The 19,715-nt window shown below is 40.9% G+C and overlaps 2 protein-coding genes across 3 annotated transcripts; one reads left to right on the top strand and one right to left on the bottom strand.

Annotated features, from left to right (window-relative positions):
- Positions 1-487: 487 nt before the first annotated feature.
- Positions 488-7,650, top strand: LOC113590729 (cystathionine beta-synthase-like). Of its 2 annotated transcripts, XM_035534938.1 has the most exons (15): positions 488-628; positions 686-774; positions 2,489-2,595; positions 2,782-2,916; positions 2,991-3,070; positions 3,189-3,393; positions 3,562-3,653; positions 4,040-4,162; positions 4,941-5,025; positions 5,312-5,417; positions 5,604-5,681; positions 5,858-5,992; positions 6,181-6,289; positions 6,397-6,481; positions 7,442-7,650. In XM_035534938.1, exons 1-15 carry the CDS (start codon positions 488-490, stop codon positions 7,570-7,572), a joined length of 1,701 nt encoding a protein of 566 aa, XP_035390831.1. In that variant the 3' UTR covers positions 7,573-7,650. The 2 variants fall into 2 exon arrangements, with proteins under 2 accessions (XP_035390831.1, XP_035390830.1); XM_035534937.1 differs by having other exon boundaries at positions 488-774.
- Positions 7,651-10,580: 2,930 nt separating this feature from the next.
- Positions 10,581-19,105, bottom strand: LOC113590737 (cystathionine beta-synthase-like). The gene is made up of 15 exons (XM_035535142.1): positions 18,947-19,105; positions 16,626-16,813; positions 16,025-16,131; positions 15,675-15,809; positions 15,418-15,497; positions 15,079-15,283; positions 14,793-14,884; positions 14,220-14,345; positions 13,364-13,448; positions 12,976-13,081; positions 12,712-12,789; positions 12,401-12,535; positions 12,104-12,212; positions 11,914-11,996; positions 10,581-11,081 (listed from the first exon to the last, which is right to left on the bottom strand). The coding sequence occupies exons 2-15, from the start codon at positions 16,805-16,807 to the stop codon at positions 10,952-10,954; spliced, it is 1,653 nt and encodes a 550-aa protein (XP_035391035.1). The 5' UTR covers positions 16,808-16,813; positions 18,947-19,105; the 3' UTR covers positions 10,581-10,951.
- Positions 19,106-19,715: the final 610 nt, after the last annotated feature.

The following is a 19,715-nucleotide window of genomic DNA, read 5'->3' as shown; positions in this document are numbered from 1 at the left end:
ATATGTAACATTGTGATGCAGTAGGCTACCCATATGACTTTTACTAGAGCACAGTTTCAATGTTTCACACTCCTGTCAACATCTTAAGCAATGGCTCAATTTGCTTCCCCAGATGCAGCTGTTTGGCATGTATATTTAAACATTTCACAATTAAATTCCCCATCTATCCTAAAAGATGCAGGTTACTCCAAGTCTTGTTTATTTGCTGTGTGTGGCACATATAGTATAAGAAACAATCTTTTTCCTCATGAACAGGCTTGATGTCATTTTGTGCCTCAAAGGTGTAACTCGTAAACTCGGGCATCCTGAACTTGACTGATTGACAGGTGCTAGTGCTCAGAGGAGGTAGCAAGCTAAGGATGTGCAGTTGTAGAGTGACCCCTGACAAGAAGCAAGGAGTAAAATTTGATCTCTGAAATGGAGGAGTTTGAGACCTTGTACATGTTATTAGAAGTGGTCCCACCCTTTTGTTTCTGTCCAGTGAGGAATGCTGTCGGTGCCCTCTACCAAAGAGAATGCCATCTCCAGCCCTCTCTGCCCATTTTCTGGCAAGAAGAGTGCTAGCAATGATGAAATCGATGATGGAATATTCCAGTTAAATGGCCAGGAAAGCTCAGAGAAAGACCAAGTAACCAATGATGCAGAAGGCGCAGTCCAGCCGAGTAGTGAGAAAGGGGCCACTGAGAGGAAGTGGATCCGCCCTGATCTCCCCAGTAAGTGTACCTGGAGCCTGGGGGTCCCACCTGCTGAGTCCCCCCACTGGCATCCTCCCAGGTGAGTGGTTCCTAGCTTTCAACATGTTTACATTTCTACTTCAGATTAGCGCTTGGCAATTTTTTAATATGAACATACAAAAAGTAGTGGTTGAGGAACATTTGAAAAGCTTTAACAGATATTGAGGAAACGTGGGGGTGAGTCTCAGAAAAATAATTGAGCATCTGAGGAAAAAATAAAACATTGCATAATCCTGGCATAGTTAGTGGAAAACACTATTAATCCCCAAAAGGAAAATGTTCTAGCAGCATACATGCAAGTTAAACATAGAATGCATAGTAGTAAGGTAGATAAAATGAAACCATAAAATGCAAAAATTGTTTAGTGAGAAATGCAATATAAAATATTTACATGTGCGCACGCGCGCATACAGAAACAACTAATAGCTATGCTAAAGTTCAAAGAATACTGTTTAGGTGTTGGTCATATGTAAAGATTGCAACTACAGCTGCTGTTACAATTAAGGCCACATTTGCTGCTACAGTTAGTGATACAGTATTGTATTTCTATAAAATACAGTAATCTGCAAAAGAGCATAACCATGCAGAATGAGCACTAAAGTGCAGCACAGATGATGCATAGATGCGCAATAGTGCCTGAGAAATTGATGAATTGGAGTGCAGAGTTGCACATTCTGATGGTTGCAGGGAGAAAAGACTTGTGAAAGTGTTGCTTCCTGCAGCAGGGCTGGAGCAGTCTGCTGCTCAGTGGCCTCCCTTGTCCCTGTAGTGTTTTGTGTAGTGGGTGAGAGGGTTCATGATCTGACACCTTTGCCAGCAACCTCTCTCCACCACTGTCTCCAGCCTTTCTACTGATCTTATTCAGTCTGATGGTGTCCTTTGCTATAATAATGCTGCCCAAGAACACAAGAAAAAAAGATGGCACTTGACTCTACAGACCCATAGAAAGTTCTCAGCAGGTGACCCCTCACCCCAACGGATTTCAGTCTTCTCAGGAAGTAGTTGGCTCTGGCCTTTCTTGTACAGTTCCTCTAGATTCACTTGCCATCCCCACTTCTCATACAGATAAACAACCAGGTACTTGTTGTTGACCAGCTCAGTGTTCACCCTGGATGGAGCAAAAGGAGACCCAATTTTTCTGAAGTCCTCCCTCAAAAGTTCTTGGATGACACCATTATTGTAGGTGACGCATCTCAGTCATATATAAAACTGGAGGTGTAAAAAGTGAACAGAAAGGGAACCAGGACAGTCCCCTGTGGAGCACCTGTGCTGCTTACAGTCCACTTTGACACATGGTCCTGTAGCCACACATACTGGGGCCTGCAGATTTGGTGGCTCAGGATATTGGGACAGAATGCACCTTTGTTGCACTCATCATCTCCCTCAGTAGGAAGGGCTGGCTGTTGTTGAAGGCACTAGAGCTCCCTGCTGTTTCCAGCTGTGAGTAGATTCTGTATAGCAGGTAGATCACGGTAACCTCAATGCACACATGCAGCCCATAGACAAAGTGTAAGGGGTCCAATGTCCCACGTGTCCTGAGGTGACCCAAGACGAGCCTCCCTAGAGATTTTATACATGTTAAACTTTTTAAATATTCTATTTAATAATATAATTATACTTTTATTCATGTGTATTCTATGTATAAATGCATTGTATTGGCTCATGGTACACCAGTAGAATCCTTTTATATTCACTCACGCATGCACAACCTCACTCCAGTAACACTGAACATAACTTTCCACACCTTTTTAAAGACCAAGCATTCCGAGCATCCTGCCCAACATCCTGGGACAGATTGGACACACCCCAATGGTCCGTATCAACAAGATCACCAAGATCTTTGGCCTCAAGTGTGAGCTGTGTGAGTAAGAAATCAGTACTGCCAGTCAAAATTTAAGTATAAATGTATTTAAATAACTAGTTTACTTAAAATGTAAACATTTTATTTAATTGTATTTTAGGTAAATGATTAGATGCTTTTATTTCTCAATTCTCTTATTTTTATTATTGCTCATTGCGTGCTATGTGTTTGTGTGGGTGCATTCAGTGGTGAAGTGCGAGTTCTTTAATGCTGGTGGCAGTGTGAAGGACAGAATTAGTCTGCGTATGGTGGAGGATGCAGAGAGGGCAGGCATTCTCAAGCCTGGAGACACAATCATAGAGCCCACCTCCGGAAACACTGGTAATGATGTGCGTGTGCAGTTTTTTGGGTGGTGGAGGTGTAATGGCTCAGCTTGTAACTTTATTTTATGTTAGGTATTGGCCTCGCTCTAGCTGCTATTGTAAAGGGTTACCGCTGCATCATTGTGATGCCTGAGAAAATGAGCGTGGAAAAGGTAAAAAGTTATAATCCGTTATTACTATTGAAAGACTACCCATATAATGACACACGGTGATTGATAATGAATATCTAATGTGGAAATGGACTAAGCGTCAAGCACATCTTGCATCAAGGTGGATGTATTGAGAGCTCTGGGAGCTGAGATTGTGCGCACACCCACCAGCGCATGTTTTGATTCACCTGAGTCCCATGTGGGTGTGGCATGGAGCCTGAAGAATGAGATCCCCAACTCGCACGTTCTGGACCAGTACCGTAATCCCAGCAACCCACTGGCTCACTACGACACCACGGCAGAGGAGATACTGGAACAGTGTGATGGTTTGAGCGCTCTCTAAACTTACTCTTCTCAAAGGACTCCCTGCATCAGGCCTACTGACTGACATCCCTAGTCACCTTTGGATTCATTTAATGGAATTCTCCATTATCCTTAATTAGTAACAGTTCATTGGTGCTCCACACATGTCTGAGGCCACTGTGTCTTTGCAGGTAAAGTGGACATGCTTGTAGCAGGAGCTGGGACAGGGGGCACCATCACTGGCATTGCCTGCAAGCTGAAAGAGAAATGCCCCAATGTTAAGGTGAAGGCTAATGCCTGGATTTGCTTGCTTGCCATCGCATGCCAGCTTGTACACTTGCTAAATCGTTTGGTTTTTTGTTTTTTTTGTTGTTGTTTTTTGGTCAGGGGAAAGTGCTGTCATTGGTATATTGCATGCATAAAATCTTCCACTAGAGAGAAAGCATAGATTTTCAGATCACCTGTTGTTTCATACAATGCACCAAAATACGACACAAGGGCTGTGAATTTGGAATCACTAATAACTGGCGCTAAGCAAACAATTTTCGATGACTCCTGCACGATGATGTAACTTGCTACACAATGCTAGACCACCCAATGATAAACTACAGTGAAAGGAGGAACTTAGTAGTGTAAAGATTATAACATAATATCGGGGCTGTGCATCAGATCATCGGCGTGGACCCCGAAGGGTCCATCCTGGCTGAGCCCGAGGAACTGAACCACAAGAAGACACAGTACGAGGTGGAAGGCATTGGTCACGACTTCATCCCCACTGTGCTGGACAGATCGGTGAGCAGGAAGACATTACAGACTCACATCTTGCACTGGAATCTTGGATAAGATTGTGCAAAACACCAGAGCTTTCAACAGTGGGTCATTTGATATATGCTATAGAACAAGTATCGCCACTAGATGTCAGTGTAGGTTCAAAATGTAGTCTATTATCCAGTCAGTTTATTAAACTGGTCAGTACCATCTGGGGTGTTGTGTAATATTTTCTCCATATGAATTTGCCTTTGCATCTGAACCTTTTAAAAAGGCAATAAATAGGATTCTAAATTAACATTCTATCATGCCTTTGGAAAGTTTAGAAAAACATGCACCCACACATACAACACACTTCATTAGAAACACCTTGTTGTCCTGCATCTGCAATGTCTGTAGCCCAAATGCAGCCATGCTCAGTATGTCTTGGCCAAGCTCTTCATTAATAGTTTGTTTCTGATCCCAGGACTGCTGACAGGTGGATTTCTTTGGGTGGCGGGCTACTCTCAAACACAGCAGTGAAACTGATGCATGGAAAAATCCCAGAAACTGAGCAGTGATTAGTAGAGTAGAGGATGGCTGATGAATTATGCATACCAACATATGGGCTACAAGCTGTAACTGTGCACATATAAAATGTGTACCTAATAAAGTGGCAGTTAGTGTAGGTGTAAGGTAGATGTTTTTAATAAAGTGACTGGCAAGCGCATACAAATTGTGTCCAAGCTTGCCATATATATATACCATTTACACCATGGTTACCACTTACAATCCATCCCAAAACTATGTGTTTTCTTGTAAGGTGGTGGACCGCTGGTACAAGGCCAGTGATGATGAAACCTTTGCTATGGCACGCATGCTCATTAGAGAAGAAGGACTGCTGTGTGGTAAGGCTACAGAGGGCTCACTGGAATCTTTTTCAATAATTGCACATTTCATTCTGTTATAGCTGCGGTAGCATAGTTAACTGTGGATAGAGATGTGCTAACTACCTAATGTGCTTTCTGTGAGCTGTGTACTCCAGAAAGCAAATTCATCTCAATCTTCACTTCAACTTCAATTTCTTGTTTTCTCAATCTATTACTTCAAGATTAGTCTCTCCGTTTAGTGGTTCAATTTCGATCTCACATCAGCCTTTATTTCTCACTTCAGTATAACCTTCTTGCCTGGTAGGTGGCAGCTCGGGCAGTGCTATGGCGGCAGCAGTGAAGGAGGCCAAAGAGCTGAAGGAGGGTCAGCGCTGCGTGGTCATCCTCCCTGACTCCATCCGCAACTACATGTGAGGAGAAACCAGGGGGAGGGCCTGAGGGGGAAGGCAGGGCTTGGTTAAGGATGGTGTTCCAAATTCCAAAACCAAGTGGGTCTCGTAAAGTAGAAATTCATGAGTTAGTTCTGTTTGACTCACTGTGCTAAGGGCACACTTCTATGGTTATGTTATGAATGCAACATTTTTCTTCTTCTGCAGGTCCAAGTTTTTGAATGATAAATGGATGTTCCAAAAAGGCTTTCTCACAGTAGAAGAGTTCATGGTTAACAAGCCCTGGTAAGAACTCTTCATATGCAGCAATTACTGTATATACAGGCAGTCCATATTCAGTTTCATATTAATTTGCTGGAATACAACAAATTGACACTGTCCAATTATTTATTGCCGTGTCATGTAATCATAGGTAATGGCAAAATCACTTTGAACAGTTTTGGGTTTCATCTCTCACTCAGGTGGTGGAATCTTAAGTTGCAGAGCTTGAACCTCTCTGCTCCTCTCACTGTGTTGCCCACAGTCACCTGTCAGAAAATGATCAAAATCCTGAAGGAAAAGGGCTTTGACCAAGCCCCAGTGGTTGATGAGGCTGGGTGGGTCTCTGTCTCCCTCTCTCACTCACCAAAACTAAAATGCTCTGAGCCTTCTCCATTGTAATGTGTAACATATGAAGAATTTGTAGTCACAACCAGACGCATCGTTGGTAGCTTCAACAATTGCTCACATAATTGAATCATTAGCATAATCAGTGCTAAGCCCAAACCATTTCATTTTCTTTTAGGTTGATTCTTGGTATGGTGACCCTTGGGAACATGCTAGCCTCAGTGCTTGCTGGAAAGGTCAAGCCCTCTGACCCTGTGAGCAAAGTGCTCTACAAGCAGTTCAAGCAGGTGGGCAGCACATCCTTCCATTGGCTGAAGGACAATGTTACATTTATCCTTGATGCTCTCCAGAAAAAGGAGGCGTCATACAGTGGCTAACTAGTCGTTTCCCTCAGTTTCATTTGACTGACAACCTGGGGAAGCTCTCCCGGATCCTGGAGACAGACCACTTTGCCCTGGTGGTGCATGAGCAGATTCAGTGTGAGTACTCCCTCTCATAGAAGCTTCCTATGCTTATTCTCTCCTCAACTCTCATTACACCCCATTTCAGTAACATCAGTGACCTAAGGTTGTCATTTTCACATATAAACACCAGTAGTTCAAGGGTCTGAAACTGTTTTCTGCTAGCGTCATGGTAGTTGGATGCTGCTGTTAGTTTTGCTTGGGCTTTCCTCTTGAGAATTCTGTGACCCATTAAGAGACAGTTGGTAGGGCAGTGGTAGCTTAGTGATTAAGGTACTTGTAATTGGAAAGTTGCTGGTTCAAGCGCCACCACTGCCAAGTTGCTACTGTTGGGCCCCTGAGCAAGGCCATTAACCCCTTAATTGCTCAAGTTGTACTCGGTCATTAATTGAAAGTTGCTTTAAATAAAGGCATCTGCTAAATGCCATAAATGTCTTGTTTGGTGTATAATCCACAATGGTCTTGCATCAGGACTGCATGAGGATGCTATCTTCCTCATTTAAACACGGTCCTTATTCAAGTAAACACAAACATGATCCAGACATTTCTACTGACTCACAGACAGACATTACTGTTGATTATGTTGGTCCTGCATACAACCAGCGGTGCCGTTTCACCCTTTCTGTTCCTTTGTGCCTCGTTTTCCTCAATATCAACTAACTTGTGTACCTGACATACAGCGAAATATTGGAAGCTCAGGTTGGCAGTTGAACCGTTGAACTGCAAACATCTGCAACTCAGTTGCCAAGCTCAGCAAACTTTAAAAATACTTTAATACCTTTTAATAATGGGAAAACAGCTGGCCAGTTAATAATGGCGCTAATAAGCTCATGCCAAATGGCTCTCAGCTACCAATTAATGAAAGTTAGCTACGTTAGCATTTTTGGTTAAAGTGTTTCTTTACATTTCTACTGGATGCAAAAACCACATCCTCTTTACCCCTGACTGTTTGTGGTCTAACTGCTCTCTACCTTTCAGATTTGACAGATGGCTCCACAAGTCTGAAGCAGATGGTGTTTGGAGTTGTGACGGCCATTGATCTACTCAACTTTGTCACTGGCCACGAGAAACGAGAGAGATCGGTGTCTGAATGCACAGACGAGCTGTGATTGACCATTTATATCAGCATTTGCTATCTATAACCAATAATGATGTCTGACCATGAATGGTTCACCTCCTAAGGACTAGGGGGCCATGAGTCAAAATTGTAGATTTAAATGCTCAATTCACAATAAACCTCCACTACAGAATGTGTTTTCTTTTTGCTATGTTTGCAGCATTATGTAAAACATTAGCCTAAATTACCTTGTACATTACCAAACATTTTCCACAAGCAGGGCTTGTTCTGAGTGGGGAAATGAAGGGATGCCATCCCCCATGTATGTGAATATAAATATTTTTAAATTGCATTTGAATCAAATTTATTTAGTAAAATATTTATTTCAAGTGTGTCATTTGTAACTGTTTAGGCTGTGTTTCTACAGTAAGGAAAATCTATTTTTAAACTGGCTCTTGGTGATTTTATACATTAAAACTAATTGAGAGCATGACTCATTCAGTGATGGTCATAGGGGTAGGTTTTTAGGTTTGGACAGGCAGATGTATGCCCCCCACCCCCAAATAATTCCTGCTCACATTACTGAAATCATTTTTTAGGGTGGGTGGTGTAAGCACTGTTCTAAAGTTGAAATTCAAACTATGCCACTGGTGATGGTACACAAATTGATCAGAAGAAAGAATACCAGCTCAGGTTTGAAAGTTTAAATAACTACAGGATATTTTCAATAGGGAAACAGTCTCTTTGTGTGAGGAGAATTTGATTTTAGTAAAGCCCATGGTAATATCATACATCAAGCCTGGCAACATGACACAGTGTGCACACACTTTAAGCAATACAAAGGTGGAGTTTTGGGTGCGTACACAAAGCCCAATTCCCTGTTATATGGGCTTAATACATTACTGAGCAAGGCAAATAACAAATACATCATGCAGGTCTTTCCCTGTAATAAAAACCTGGTTGTTGGCTGACTCAAGATCGTGGTATACCTCAAAACTGTTAACATGGCACGCTGAGCAATAGTGCACACAGGTCATTGGATTGAAAGTCTGGAAAATACTGATTGGCCTTACCCATGTTGGGCCAGAAAAAAAAACAAGTAATTCATAAAGAACTGGTCCACCTCTGTAAGGAAAACTTGGCCTTAGGCTGGCCCAAGATTTGTATGAGTATATTTTGAAGCTATATGTATTGTTCTACATTAAATACATTATTCAGAGTGCAGTAAAATTGCCACAAATCCTGATTTTGTCCAGCAATATCTACCCTGTAAAATGTCCTTTAAAGGGACAACTTCACTTCTAATTTTTACATTTCAGTTGTGGAGAGAACATGGCAAACTCAAAAACAGTTGTGCTAATTATTTAGGACAGGGTAAATAACTGCAGTAGGACACAGTGTTTGTTTGATTGTTCCATCATTACCATAGGGTCAAGATTTAGCTCTTCCAGCAATAAACACAACAAATCGTCACTTGGATCATTTTGTTTTTATTCCACTGAAGTTCTTGTTAAAACACAAATTAGGCTCTCAAAAAGCAGGAAAAACATAAAAACACTGAGTCAGATTCTCCAATTTTTCAGAAGTAAAGGTTAAAAGAAATTAAGCTATGCTTCAGTAACTGCATTTCTAAAATGAAACTGATGCTATGGAGCTGTCTAAGCCATACCATGTCCTACTGTAAATTTAAACATTTTGAATATTTGCCCTCATAAATCAATCACATATTACAGCCTCTGTTTTGTGTTAAGATGTCATTATCTCTCAACAATCATAAAATTTCAAAAGCAGTGCTATCCCTATATGCTACAGACATTTTGCTATGGATGTAACTTTGCTTTGAAAAGTTCTGGGGATAGGAATTGCATTCAATTCAGCAAATCTCCAAATGTATGTTCCCTTTATGAAACCAAAAAGAATCAGTTTAAAAATTTCCTCTTTGATTAATTTACCTATGTGCACTATTGCTCAATCTACCATGTTGTCAATTAGTTCTGTGAGATTTGATGTATGAAATGATGAGAGGCCAGCCTAAGACCAGGATTTTCTTATAGGACAGAACCTCTTCTCTTTGGTTAACTCCTTATTTCACTGGTCCAAGGTCATTAAAATTAAATCCACAGAATTTATCTGCAATTTTTCATTTGGTGTTGTGCACCATTAGTCAATGAGCCATGTTTCCAGTTAGATTCAGGTGTAAAATGATCGTGGGCCAGCCTGAAACCAGATTTATCTTACTATGGTTGACCAGTTCTGAATGATGGATTTGTTATTTCTCAGTATGTCTCTGAATTTACCCAAATTGAATCCAGTACCTGTGTTGAGCACTGCTCATTGTGCCATGTTGCCAATTAGATTTGAGGTGTAAAATGATTTTGGGCCAGGCTAATGTCATCTTTTTTTTTTAATGGATAGAACTCATTATTTATCTGGCCCAAGATCACAAAATCTATCAAAATTGATCTGGAATGTCTTCTTTTTCCATTTGTCAATGAGCCATTTTGCCAGTTCAGTTTGAGGTATAACGATCTTGGACCAGCCTAAAATAGCTTTTTCTTACAAAGTTAGGCCCTCATTGGAGGGAATTTGGCTTTCAGTATGTGTCTGAAATTCCACCTTTGTATTCCTTTACCCATGTGCACAATGTGTCATGTTGCCTGTTGTGATTCAAAATATCACAATGGGCTTTACTCACACAAGTTCTCCTCACACAAAGAGAATTGTTCCCTATTGGAAATACCCAGCTAGCTTGTAGTTATTTAAACTCTCAAACCTCAATTTGTGTACTATCACCAATGACAGACTGAATTCCAACACTGCTTACACCACCCACCCTAAGAAATTATATGAGTAGTGCAAGATGAAATGATTGGTGGGGGGGAATGACATCTGCCTGTCCAAACCTAAAAACCTACACCTATGACCATCACTGAATGTGTCATGTTCTCAATTAGTTTTAATGTATAAAATCACCAAGAGCCAGATTAAAAATAGATTTTGCTTACAGCCTAAACAATTAGCATATTGAAATAGCAAACAATTGGAATTAACTGACAAATATTTCACTAAATAAATTGCATTTTAATCAAATTTTTACATTTGCATACATGCATTGTGAATACTCCCTTTATGCAAAGGGGGGTGGGGGGGTTTTGTCCCTTTTTTTTCTACTGGGGGGCAGGCACTCCCTCATTTCCCCAATCAAAACAAGCCCTGGACTTGGAAAATGTTTGCAACATTATTTAAAACATTAGCCTAAATTACCAAACATAGCAAAAAGAAAAACTTCCAATATAGAATGTCTATATATTTATATGCTCAATTCACAGTAACAATTTTGACTCATGGCCCCCTAGTCCTTAGGAGGTGAACCATTCATGGTCAGACATCATTATTGGTTATAGATAGCAAATGCTGATATAAATGGCCAATCACAGCTCGTCTGTGCATTCAGACACCGATCTCTCTCGTTTCTCGTGGCCAGTGACAAAGTTGAGTAGATCAATGGCCGTCACAACTCCAAACACCATCTGCTTCAGACTTGTGGAGCCATCTGTCAATCTGAAAGGTAGAGAGCAGTTAGACCACAAACAGTCAGGGGTAAAGAGGATGTGGTTTTTATATCCAGTAGAAATGTAAAGAAACACTTTAACCAAAAATGCTAACATAGCTAACTTTCATTAATTGGTAGCTGAGAGCCATTTGGCATGAGCTTATTAGTGCCATTATTAACTGGCCAGCTGTTTTCCCATTATTAAAAGGTATTAAAGTATTTTTAAAGTTTGCTGAGCTTGGCAACTGAGTTGCAGATGTTTGCAGTTCAACGGTTCAACTGCCAACCTGAGCTTCCAATATTTCGCTGTATATCAGGTACACAAGTTAGTTGATATTGAGGAAAAATGCACACAGAGGAACAGGAAGAGTAAAAGCAAAAACAAACAACAACAAAAATGTAAACATAGTAGCTGGTTGTATGCAGAACCAGAGATATACAGTGATGTCTGTCTGTGAGTCATTTGAAATAGCCTGTATGACTTGAACAGAATGTCTGGAGCACCTTTTCTGTGTTTACTTGAGTAAGGAACATATGTTTAAATGAGCAAGATGGCTTCCACATGCAGTTTTGATGTAAGAACTTTGTGGATTATACACCAGACAAGACTAACTGTCTCAATAGCTCATGGCATTTCAAGAGGAAAGTCCAATCAAAGCTAACAGTAGCATCTGACTACCATGACACTGGCAGAAAAAAATAGTTTCAGACCCTGCAGAACTATTGTGTTTATATGTTAAAATTACAACCTTGGGACACCAATGTTACTGAAATGTGGAGCAATGAGAACTGAGGAGAGAAGCAAGCATAGGAAGCTTCTATGAGAGGGAGTACTCACACTGAATCTGCTCATGCACCACCAGGGCAAAGTGGTCTGTCTCCAGGATCCGGGAGAGCTTCCCCAGGTTGTCAGTCAAATGAACCTGAGGGAAACGACTAGTCAGCCACTGTATGGTGCCTCCTTTTTCTGGAGAGCATCAAGTATAAATGTAACATTGTCCTTCAGCCAATGGAAGGATGTGCTGCCCACCTGCTTGAACTGCTTGTAGAGCACTTTGCTCACAGGGTCAGAGGGCTTGACCTTTCCAGCAAGCACTGAGGCTAGCATGTTCCCAAGGGTCACCATACCAAGAATCAACCTAAAGGAAAATAAAATGGTTTGGGCTTAGCACTGATTATGCTAAAGATTCAATTATGTGAGCAATTGTTGAAGCTACCAACGATGCGTCTGGTTGTGACTACAAATTCTTCATATGTTACACATTACAATGGAGAAGGCTCAGAGCATTTTAGTTTTGGTGAGTGAGAGAGGGAGACAGAGACCCACCCAGCCTCATCAACCACTGGGGCTTGGTCAAAGCCCTTTTCCTTCAGGATTTTGATCATTTTCTGACAGGTGACTGTGGGCAACACAGTGAGAGGAGCAGAGAGGTTCAAGCTCTGCAACTTAAGATTCCACCACCTGAGTGAGAGATGAAACCCAAAACTGTTCAAAGTGATTTTGCCATTACCTATGATTACATGACACGGCAATAAATAATTGGACAGTGTCAATTTGTTGTATTCCAGCAAATTAATATGAAACTGAATATGGACTGCCTGTATATACAGTAACTGCTGCATATGAAGAGTTCTTACCAGGGCTTGTTAACCATGAACTCTTCTACTGTGAGAAAGCCTTTTTGGAACATCCATTTATCATTCAAAAACTTGGACCTGCAGAAGAAGAAAAATGTTGCATTCATAACATAACCATAGAAGTGTGCCCTTAGCACAGTGAGTCAAACAGAACTAACTCATGAATTTCTACTTTACGAGACCCACTTGGTTTTGGAATTTGGAACACCATCCTTAACCAAGCCCTGCCTTCCCCCTCAGGCCCTCCCCCTGGTTTCTCCTCACATGTAGTTGCGGATGGAGTCAGGGAGGATGACCACGCAGCGCTGACCCTCCTTCAGCTCTTTGGCCTCCTTCACTGCTGCCGCCATAGCACTGCCCGAGCTGCCACCTACCAGGCAAGAAGGTTATACTGAAGTGAGAAAGGCTGATGCGAGATGGAAATTGAACCACTAAACTGAGAGACTAATCTTGAAGTAATAGATTGAGAAAACAAGAAATTGAGGTTGAAGTGAAGGTTGAGATGAATTTGCTTTCTGGAGTACACAGCTCACAGAAAGCACATTAGGTAGTTAGCACATCTCTATCCACAGTTAACTATGCTACCGCAGCCATAACAGAATGAAATGTGCAATTATTGAAAATGATTCCAGTGAGCCCTCTGTAGCCTTACCACACAGCAGTCCTTCTTCTCTAATGAGCATGCGTGCCATAGCAAAGGTTTCATCATCACTGGCCTTGTACCAGCGGTCCACCACCTTACAAGAAAACGCATAGTTTTGGGATGGATTGTAAGTGGTAACCATGGTGTAAATGGTATATATATATGGCAAGCTTGGACACAATTTGTATGCGCTTGCCAGTCACTTTATTAAAAACATCTACCTTACACCTACACTAACTGCCACTTTATTAGGTACACATTTTATATGTGCACAGTTACAGCTTGTAGCCCATATGTTGGTATGCATAATTCATCAGCCATCCTCTACTCTACTAATCACTGCTCAGTTTCTGGGATTTTTCCATGCATCAGTGTCACTGCTGTGTTTGAGAGTAGCCTGCCACCCAAAGAAATCCACCTGTCAGCAGTCCTGGGATCAGAAACGGACTATTTATGAAGAGCTTGGCCAAGACATACTGAGCATGGCTGCATTTGGGCTACAGACATTGCAGATGCATGACTACAAGGTGTTTCTAATGAAATGTGTTGTATGTATGGGTGCATGCTTATCCAAATTTTCCAATTGCATGATAGCATTTTAGGATTCGAAATTCTTTTTAGCATGTTTTTATTTTTTTATATATATTCAAAAGGAGAGGAAAATTTATATGGTGGTAGATGCTACTGACCACTTTAAGAAATTGTCTGGTTTATAGACAATAAATACTGAACCTACACTGACATCTAGTGGTGATACTTGTTCTATAGCATATATCAAATAATGACCCACAGTTGGATGCCCTGGTGTTTTGTACAATCTTATCTGAGATTCCATTGCAAGAGTCTGGAATGTATTCTTGCTCACCGATCTGTCCAGCACAGTGGGGATGAAATCATAGCCGATGCCTTCCACCTCGTACCGTGTCTTCTCTGTGTGGTTCAGTTCCTCAGGCTCAGCCAGGATGGACCCTTCGGGGTCCACACCGATGATCTGATGCACAGCACCGATAATGCGTTATAATCTTTACACTACTAAGCTCCTCCTTTCGCTGTAGTTTATCATCATTGTGTGGTCTAGCATTGTTTAGCAAGAAACATCACACGGGCAGGAGTCATTGACCAGTGTTTGTTTAGCTCCAGTTATTAGTGATTTCAAATTCAAAGCCCTTGCATCATATTTTGGTGCATTTTATGTGAAGAGGTGACAACAAAATTTATGACACATGAAAATCTATGCTTTCTGTCTATGGTATATTACATGCATGATATACAGTACATGCATGTTTCATATAAACAGTGAAATGTTTTTATACATCAGGTAAAAAAAATAAAATAAAATTCTACCAATGACACCAAAGTTTTTTGTCAGAAGAAACAGTGCTAAGTGTACAAGCTGGCATGTAATGGCAAGCAAGCAAATCCAGGCATTAGCCTTCACCTTAACATTGGGGCATTTCTCTTTCAGCTTGCGAGCAATGCCAGTGATGGTGCCCCCTGTCCCAGCTCCTGCTACAAGCATGTCCACTTTACCTGCAAAGACACAGTGGCCTCAGGCATATGTGGAGCACCAATGAACTGTTACTAATTAATGTTAATGGAGAATTCCAATAAATGAATCCAAAAGTGACGAGGCATGTCAGTCAGTAGGCCTGGTGCAGGGAGTCCTTTAAAACGAGCAAGTTTAGAGAGAGAGAGAGAGAGAGAGAGAGAGAGCGTGCACAAACCATCACACTGTTCCAGTATCTCTTCTGCTGTGGTGTCGTAGTGAGCCAGTGGGTTGCTGGGATTACGATACTGGTCCAGGATGTGTGAGTTAGGGATCTCATTCTTCAGACGCCAAGCCACACCCACATGAGACTCAGGCGAATCAAAACGGGCGCTGGTGGGTGTGCGGACAATCTCAGCTCCCAGAGCTCTTAACACATCCACCTAAATGTAAGCTGTGCTTAATATTTATTCAATATTGTAGCTAATGTATGATGCATGCAATGGACACTTTACATGCCCATAGGCAATCATTCAATAGTAATAAATGATTTTTTTGTGTGTGTGTTTGTATTAACCTTTTCCATGCTCATCTTCTCAGGCATGACAATGATGCAGTGGTAACCCTTCACAGCAGCAGCTAGAGCGAGGCCAATACCTAACATACAGGTTACAAATTCAAGCTAGCAAATATAGGCATAAATCTCCACACAAAATCACACACACACACACACACACACGGTAGACATACACTATAATATGTTGGAGTGCACTGGAGTATCACTATACACTTGCACATATACACCAACAAACATCTTCTCATAGTGGTCATTACCAGTGTTTCCGGAGGTGGGCTCTATGATTGTGTCTCCAGGCTTGAGAACGCCTGCCCTCTCTGCATCCTCCACCATACGCAGACTAATTCTGTCCTTCACACTGCCACCAGCATTAAAGAACTCGCACTTCACCACTGAATGCACCCACATACACACATACACAATGAGAAAAGTTTGAGAAATAAAAGCATCTAATACCTTAGCTAAAACTTTAATAAATGGTTTACATTTTTAAAACTACATATCTTGTTTAAACCAATTATTAAATAACACTGAAATTTTAATATATACATTCAAACAATTTAAGTAGGATATGTTGTTTCAGTGGCCATACTGATTTCTTACTCACACAGCTCACACTTGAGGCCAAAGTTCTTGGTGATCTTGTTGAGATGGACCATTGGGGTGTGTCCGATTTGTCCCAGGACATTGGGCAGGATGCATGGAATGCTTGGCCTTCAAAAGGTGAGGAAAGGTTACTCAAGCACTCTTTGGTCAAATGTAAAATTGAAGACCGAGTGAGTCCATACAGCAATGAAATAGAAACAAATATTTGCAAGTATGTTGAACATCTTGAAATTGAAAGAAACAATAGCACAAACTGCCACATGCACCAGTTGAAGATTCATGATCCCAAAGCCAAAAACTAATGACATCACCAATCTGAAGCCAGTTCTAGTCTGGCATATTCAGAAAGATCGAAATAATAATAAAGTGTGATGGCAGATGTCATTTTTGCCATATTCCTTCAGTAACTAATTTGGAATTGTTCCATCTTCATCTTTTCCTGAGATGCCAAAGCATTTTCTCCAAACTTTACAAACATTGTCAAAGCTCCTCAGTTGTTTCTCAACCCTTACCAATTTCTCCTGTAGGTTCTGATGAAAAAAGGTTGCCAGACCCTAATCTGAAGTAGAAAGTTAAAATGTCAAAAACTAGACACCACTCACCTGTGAGGATGCCAGTGTGGGGAATCAGTGTTTGGGACCCCTAGGCTCCAGGTGCATCTGCTGGGGAGATCAGGGCGAATCCACTTCCTCTCGATGACCCCTTTCTCCATGTTCAGGTGAATTGCTTCATCCACACTACTGGCCAGTTGGTCTTGCTCAGAGCTTTCCTGTACTGACGGCATCCTTTACTGGACAGAGACAAAGGGTGGCACCACTTCTAATATACATCTGACTAAAAGGCACTGCCACAAAGACCTGTGTATTTGGAGCTACAGTGTTTAGTGTACGAAAAGTCCAATAAGTTCAGAATTCAAAGTTAACACTATTTCTCTAACATTGCTCAACAATGTTAGATACAGTATTTAGGTCTATGAGCTATTAGCTAAAGTCACAAGGTTTTTTATATTCATAGGGTTTCTGGTACTAAACACTTCACGTCAATTTTCTATGTGCATTAGTATGCGTTTCCAATAGCTTCAAGTTGGCATAGAGTATAGTGTTTGTGGCACAGAGTACACTGTGTGCTTTGCAGACTCAGAACTCTCCAGTCACAGGCTACATATTACACAAGGCAAATACAAAAAATGGCCATAAGGATCAGGTAATCAAATTGTATTACTTCCATCATAGTCTTGAGATATCCATGGTACAACACTGGGCACATCACTTTTAGTTCCGTCCCCAGGAAATGATTTAGTTCTTTTTTGTTCTCCTCGCCAAGAGATATTAACAACTATTGCTAAATATTTATAGAATTAAGAACATAGCTATGCAACCTCCATAGACAAACACTAGCAGTATGATGAATGATACTGGCACTGTCCAATGATGCACCTTTGCCACAAGACAGTTCCAGAAATTTAATATTGCTAGATCCATCCCAGTCAACTGTGTTTGGTACAGAATTATGGGCAACAATGCTGCTTCTCCTGTAGGGGACTGGCCAAGTGGACTATGTTAAACCAATAAGAGTCCTTGGGCAAGACTCCAAACACTGTATTTGCCTTCCTCTGTAACAGGCTATAAGCTGATCTGGATAAGAGACAAATGCAAAAATGTAAAACTTGAAGTGATATTTTGAGATGGAAGCAGCTATGAGCAACAACTGCCATGAAGTGGTTTATAGTGCATAGCTTGTTAAAAAAAAAACTCCACCTATCCTCTGTCCCGTCGTTCACTACAGAGTTCTAAACTGCCTCTGGAACCAAAAAGATCTGTATTTCAGGAGACTCGTCTAATCTAAATGAGGAGGAGTGTATTAGCCAACAACGCTCTAATCATGAATGAACAAGTCTTTGAAATGCCCAGAGCAATCTGCCAACACCAGATCACCAAAATATGAATGGCAGTGCTTTGGAAAAGGCAAAGATTCCTCTTGGCTAACATGAGATTTCTAGTTGCTCTAGATTTTATTTTACAAGCCTAAAGCCACTGCTCAATATGTCTTGTCTCCATTTTTGTGGAATGCTGCACTAGGCCAAATGAGTAAGTCACAAACTGTCACAAACAAAATTAATAATGATTTCTCTACTGGTTATGGAGGAGGAGGGCTTCCACTTGGTAAGAATTAATCATTGACTGATTCCTGGTAACCCCTCACTATTGAATCCCCACCATGACTAGGATAAAAAACAACAGGTGTGGACAGAAATTATCCTAAACTAAAACATGCAATGCGGAAAATGTGTGTTCCAATGGCTTAATCGATCATGTCTTAAGTTTAGTCATAAGGTTAAAGCAATGGGAGTTCTTCATGCTGGCACTACAGCTAGGGTTATTTTATCTGACTGCAAATAATGGCTGGTTATTCTTACAGTGGGTTAGCAAACACAACCTGCAATCCACCCAGCCCTTGCTGGCCTCGTGACTGCAACTCAATACTTCATGTACTGTACTGAAACAGATACTAGCACAGAAAGGAACTTTAAAGCACAGTGATACAGTCCCCGTGCACTTCGTACGTTTGCCGGGCCCGGCCTTCTACCGAAAAGTTCTGTTACATCAAGTGAAAGTCGAACGGAGTCTAGGACCCAGGGATTCGTGGTAGAAGCGAGGGTAGAAGGCCATGTGTGTCCCATTGAAAAAAAAACAACAAAAAAAACAGGAATATTCTTTCCAACTTTTAAAATGCCAATTACGTTAATTTTCCCCAAAGCGATGTACATCGATAAAAACAATTAAAACAAGAGAAATGAATTTGCGCTAAATAGTCGATCACAGTCTAATGCCCGACACGTGTTCCAGTAACATATTTAGCACAATGTATCCAGACGTGCGTACAAAGATTATATAAATCTTGTACGGAACTAGTTAGGACTTACCTTGGTGAGCTTATAAGTGTATGGCTCTGAGATCATTTTTAAAAGTTTCCGAACAAACCAACCAGGAGACACGTCATCTTAAAGGAATAGGGATCTGCTCTCAATTTGAGAATCGACCACGTCTGTGTACGAGTTGTAATTGGCGAGAACGAGGGCGTCTATTTACAATCCTCCTCCTCCCACAGGTAAAATGTTTTGTTGTTGTTTTTTAAATCAAGCATTTGGGGAAAAAAACGGGACAAAGTTAATTTGTTATTTGAAGTAAAACCTTTTTAAAGCTACATTTTAGCCTACGCGACTGCCAACTATAAATACATGCGAGACACTGGACAAATATATTTTTGGCAACAAGCCAGTAAGGGTGAAAGGCCAGTCTAGGAAAACCTGAATACAAATTTAGTTGTTTTATAAAATTCCTTGCTATTTGTGAACCATTCATATTGGGCCACGTAAAATTCTACACAAAAGCCCTAAAATGATCAAAAATACTACCTGAAGATACAAGAGCTGAAAAAGATGTCTGGTAACCATTTATTTTATTATTTTTTAAAAACCCACTGTCACCATGTTACTCACAGGAATGTTGCATGTCCAGATAACCATTAATAGATCAGACCATAATTTAGAGTTGTGCCTATAATTTCCCCAACATGCTTTTCCTTAGACACATCAATAGATTGGAGGTTATATGAAGAACACAATACAGTGAAGTAACTAAAATATCCAGTTTCTAAATGGCAATACATTCCTCCATTTCAATTCATCATAA

This window comes from Electrophorus electricus, chromosome 16 (genome assembly GCF_013358815.1).
Source record: "Electrophorus electricus isolate fEleEle1 chromosome 16, fEleEle1.pri, whole genome shotgun sequence".
NCBI lineage: Eukaryota > Metazoa > Chordata > Actinopteri > Gymnotiformes > Gymnotidae > Electrophorus > Electrophorus electricus.
Note: the sequence above shows the minus strand (reverse complement) of the source record. Positions and strands in the feature narration are given on the sequence as shown.

Excerpts from the sequence above, each read along its gene's own strand:
- LOC113590737 (XM_035535142.1), bottom strand. The coding sequence starts at position 16,807 with ATGCCGTCAGTACAGGAAAGCTCTGAGCAAGACCAACTGGCCAGTAGT. Across the intron at positions 13,082-13,363 it reads AGAAGAAGGACTGCTGTGTG|GTGGCAGCTCGGGCAGTGCT; the intron begins GTAAGGCTACAG and ends CTTGCCTGGTAG. Across the intron at positions 11,997-12,103 it reads TCTACAAGCAGTTCAAGCAG|GTTCATTTGACTGACAACCT; the intron begins GTGGGCAGCACA and ends CGTTTCCCTCAG.
- LOC113590729 (XM_035534937.1), top strand. The coding sequence starts at position 488 with ATGCTGTCGGTGCCCTCTACCAAAGAGAATGCCATCTCCAGCCCTCTC. Across the intron at positions 3,654-4,039 it reads AGAAATGCCCCAATGTTAAG|ATCATCGGCGTGGACCCCGA; the intron begins GTGAAGGCTAAT and ends GCTGTGCATCAG. Across the intron at positions 5,026-5,311 it reads AGAAGAAGGACTGCTGTGTG|GTGGCAGCTCGGGCAGTGCT; the intron begins GTAAGGCTACAG and ends CTTGCCTGGTAG.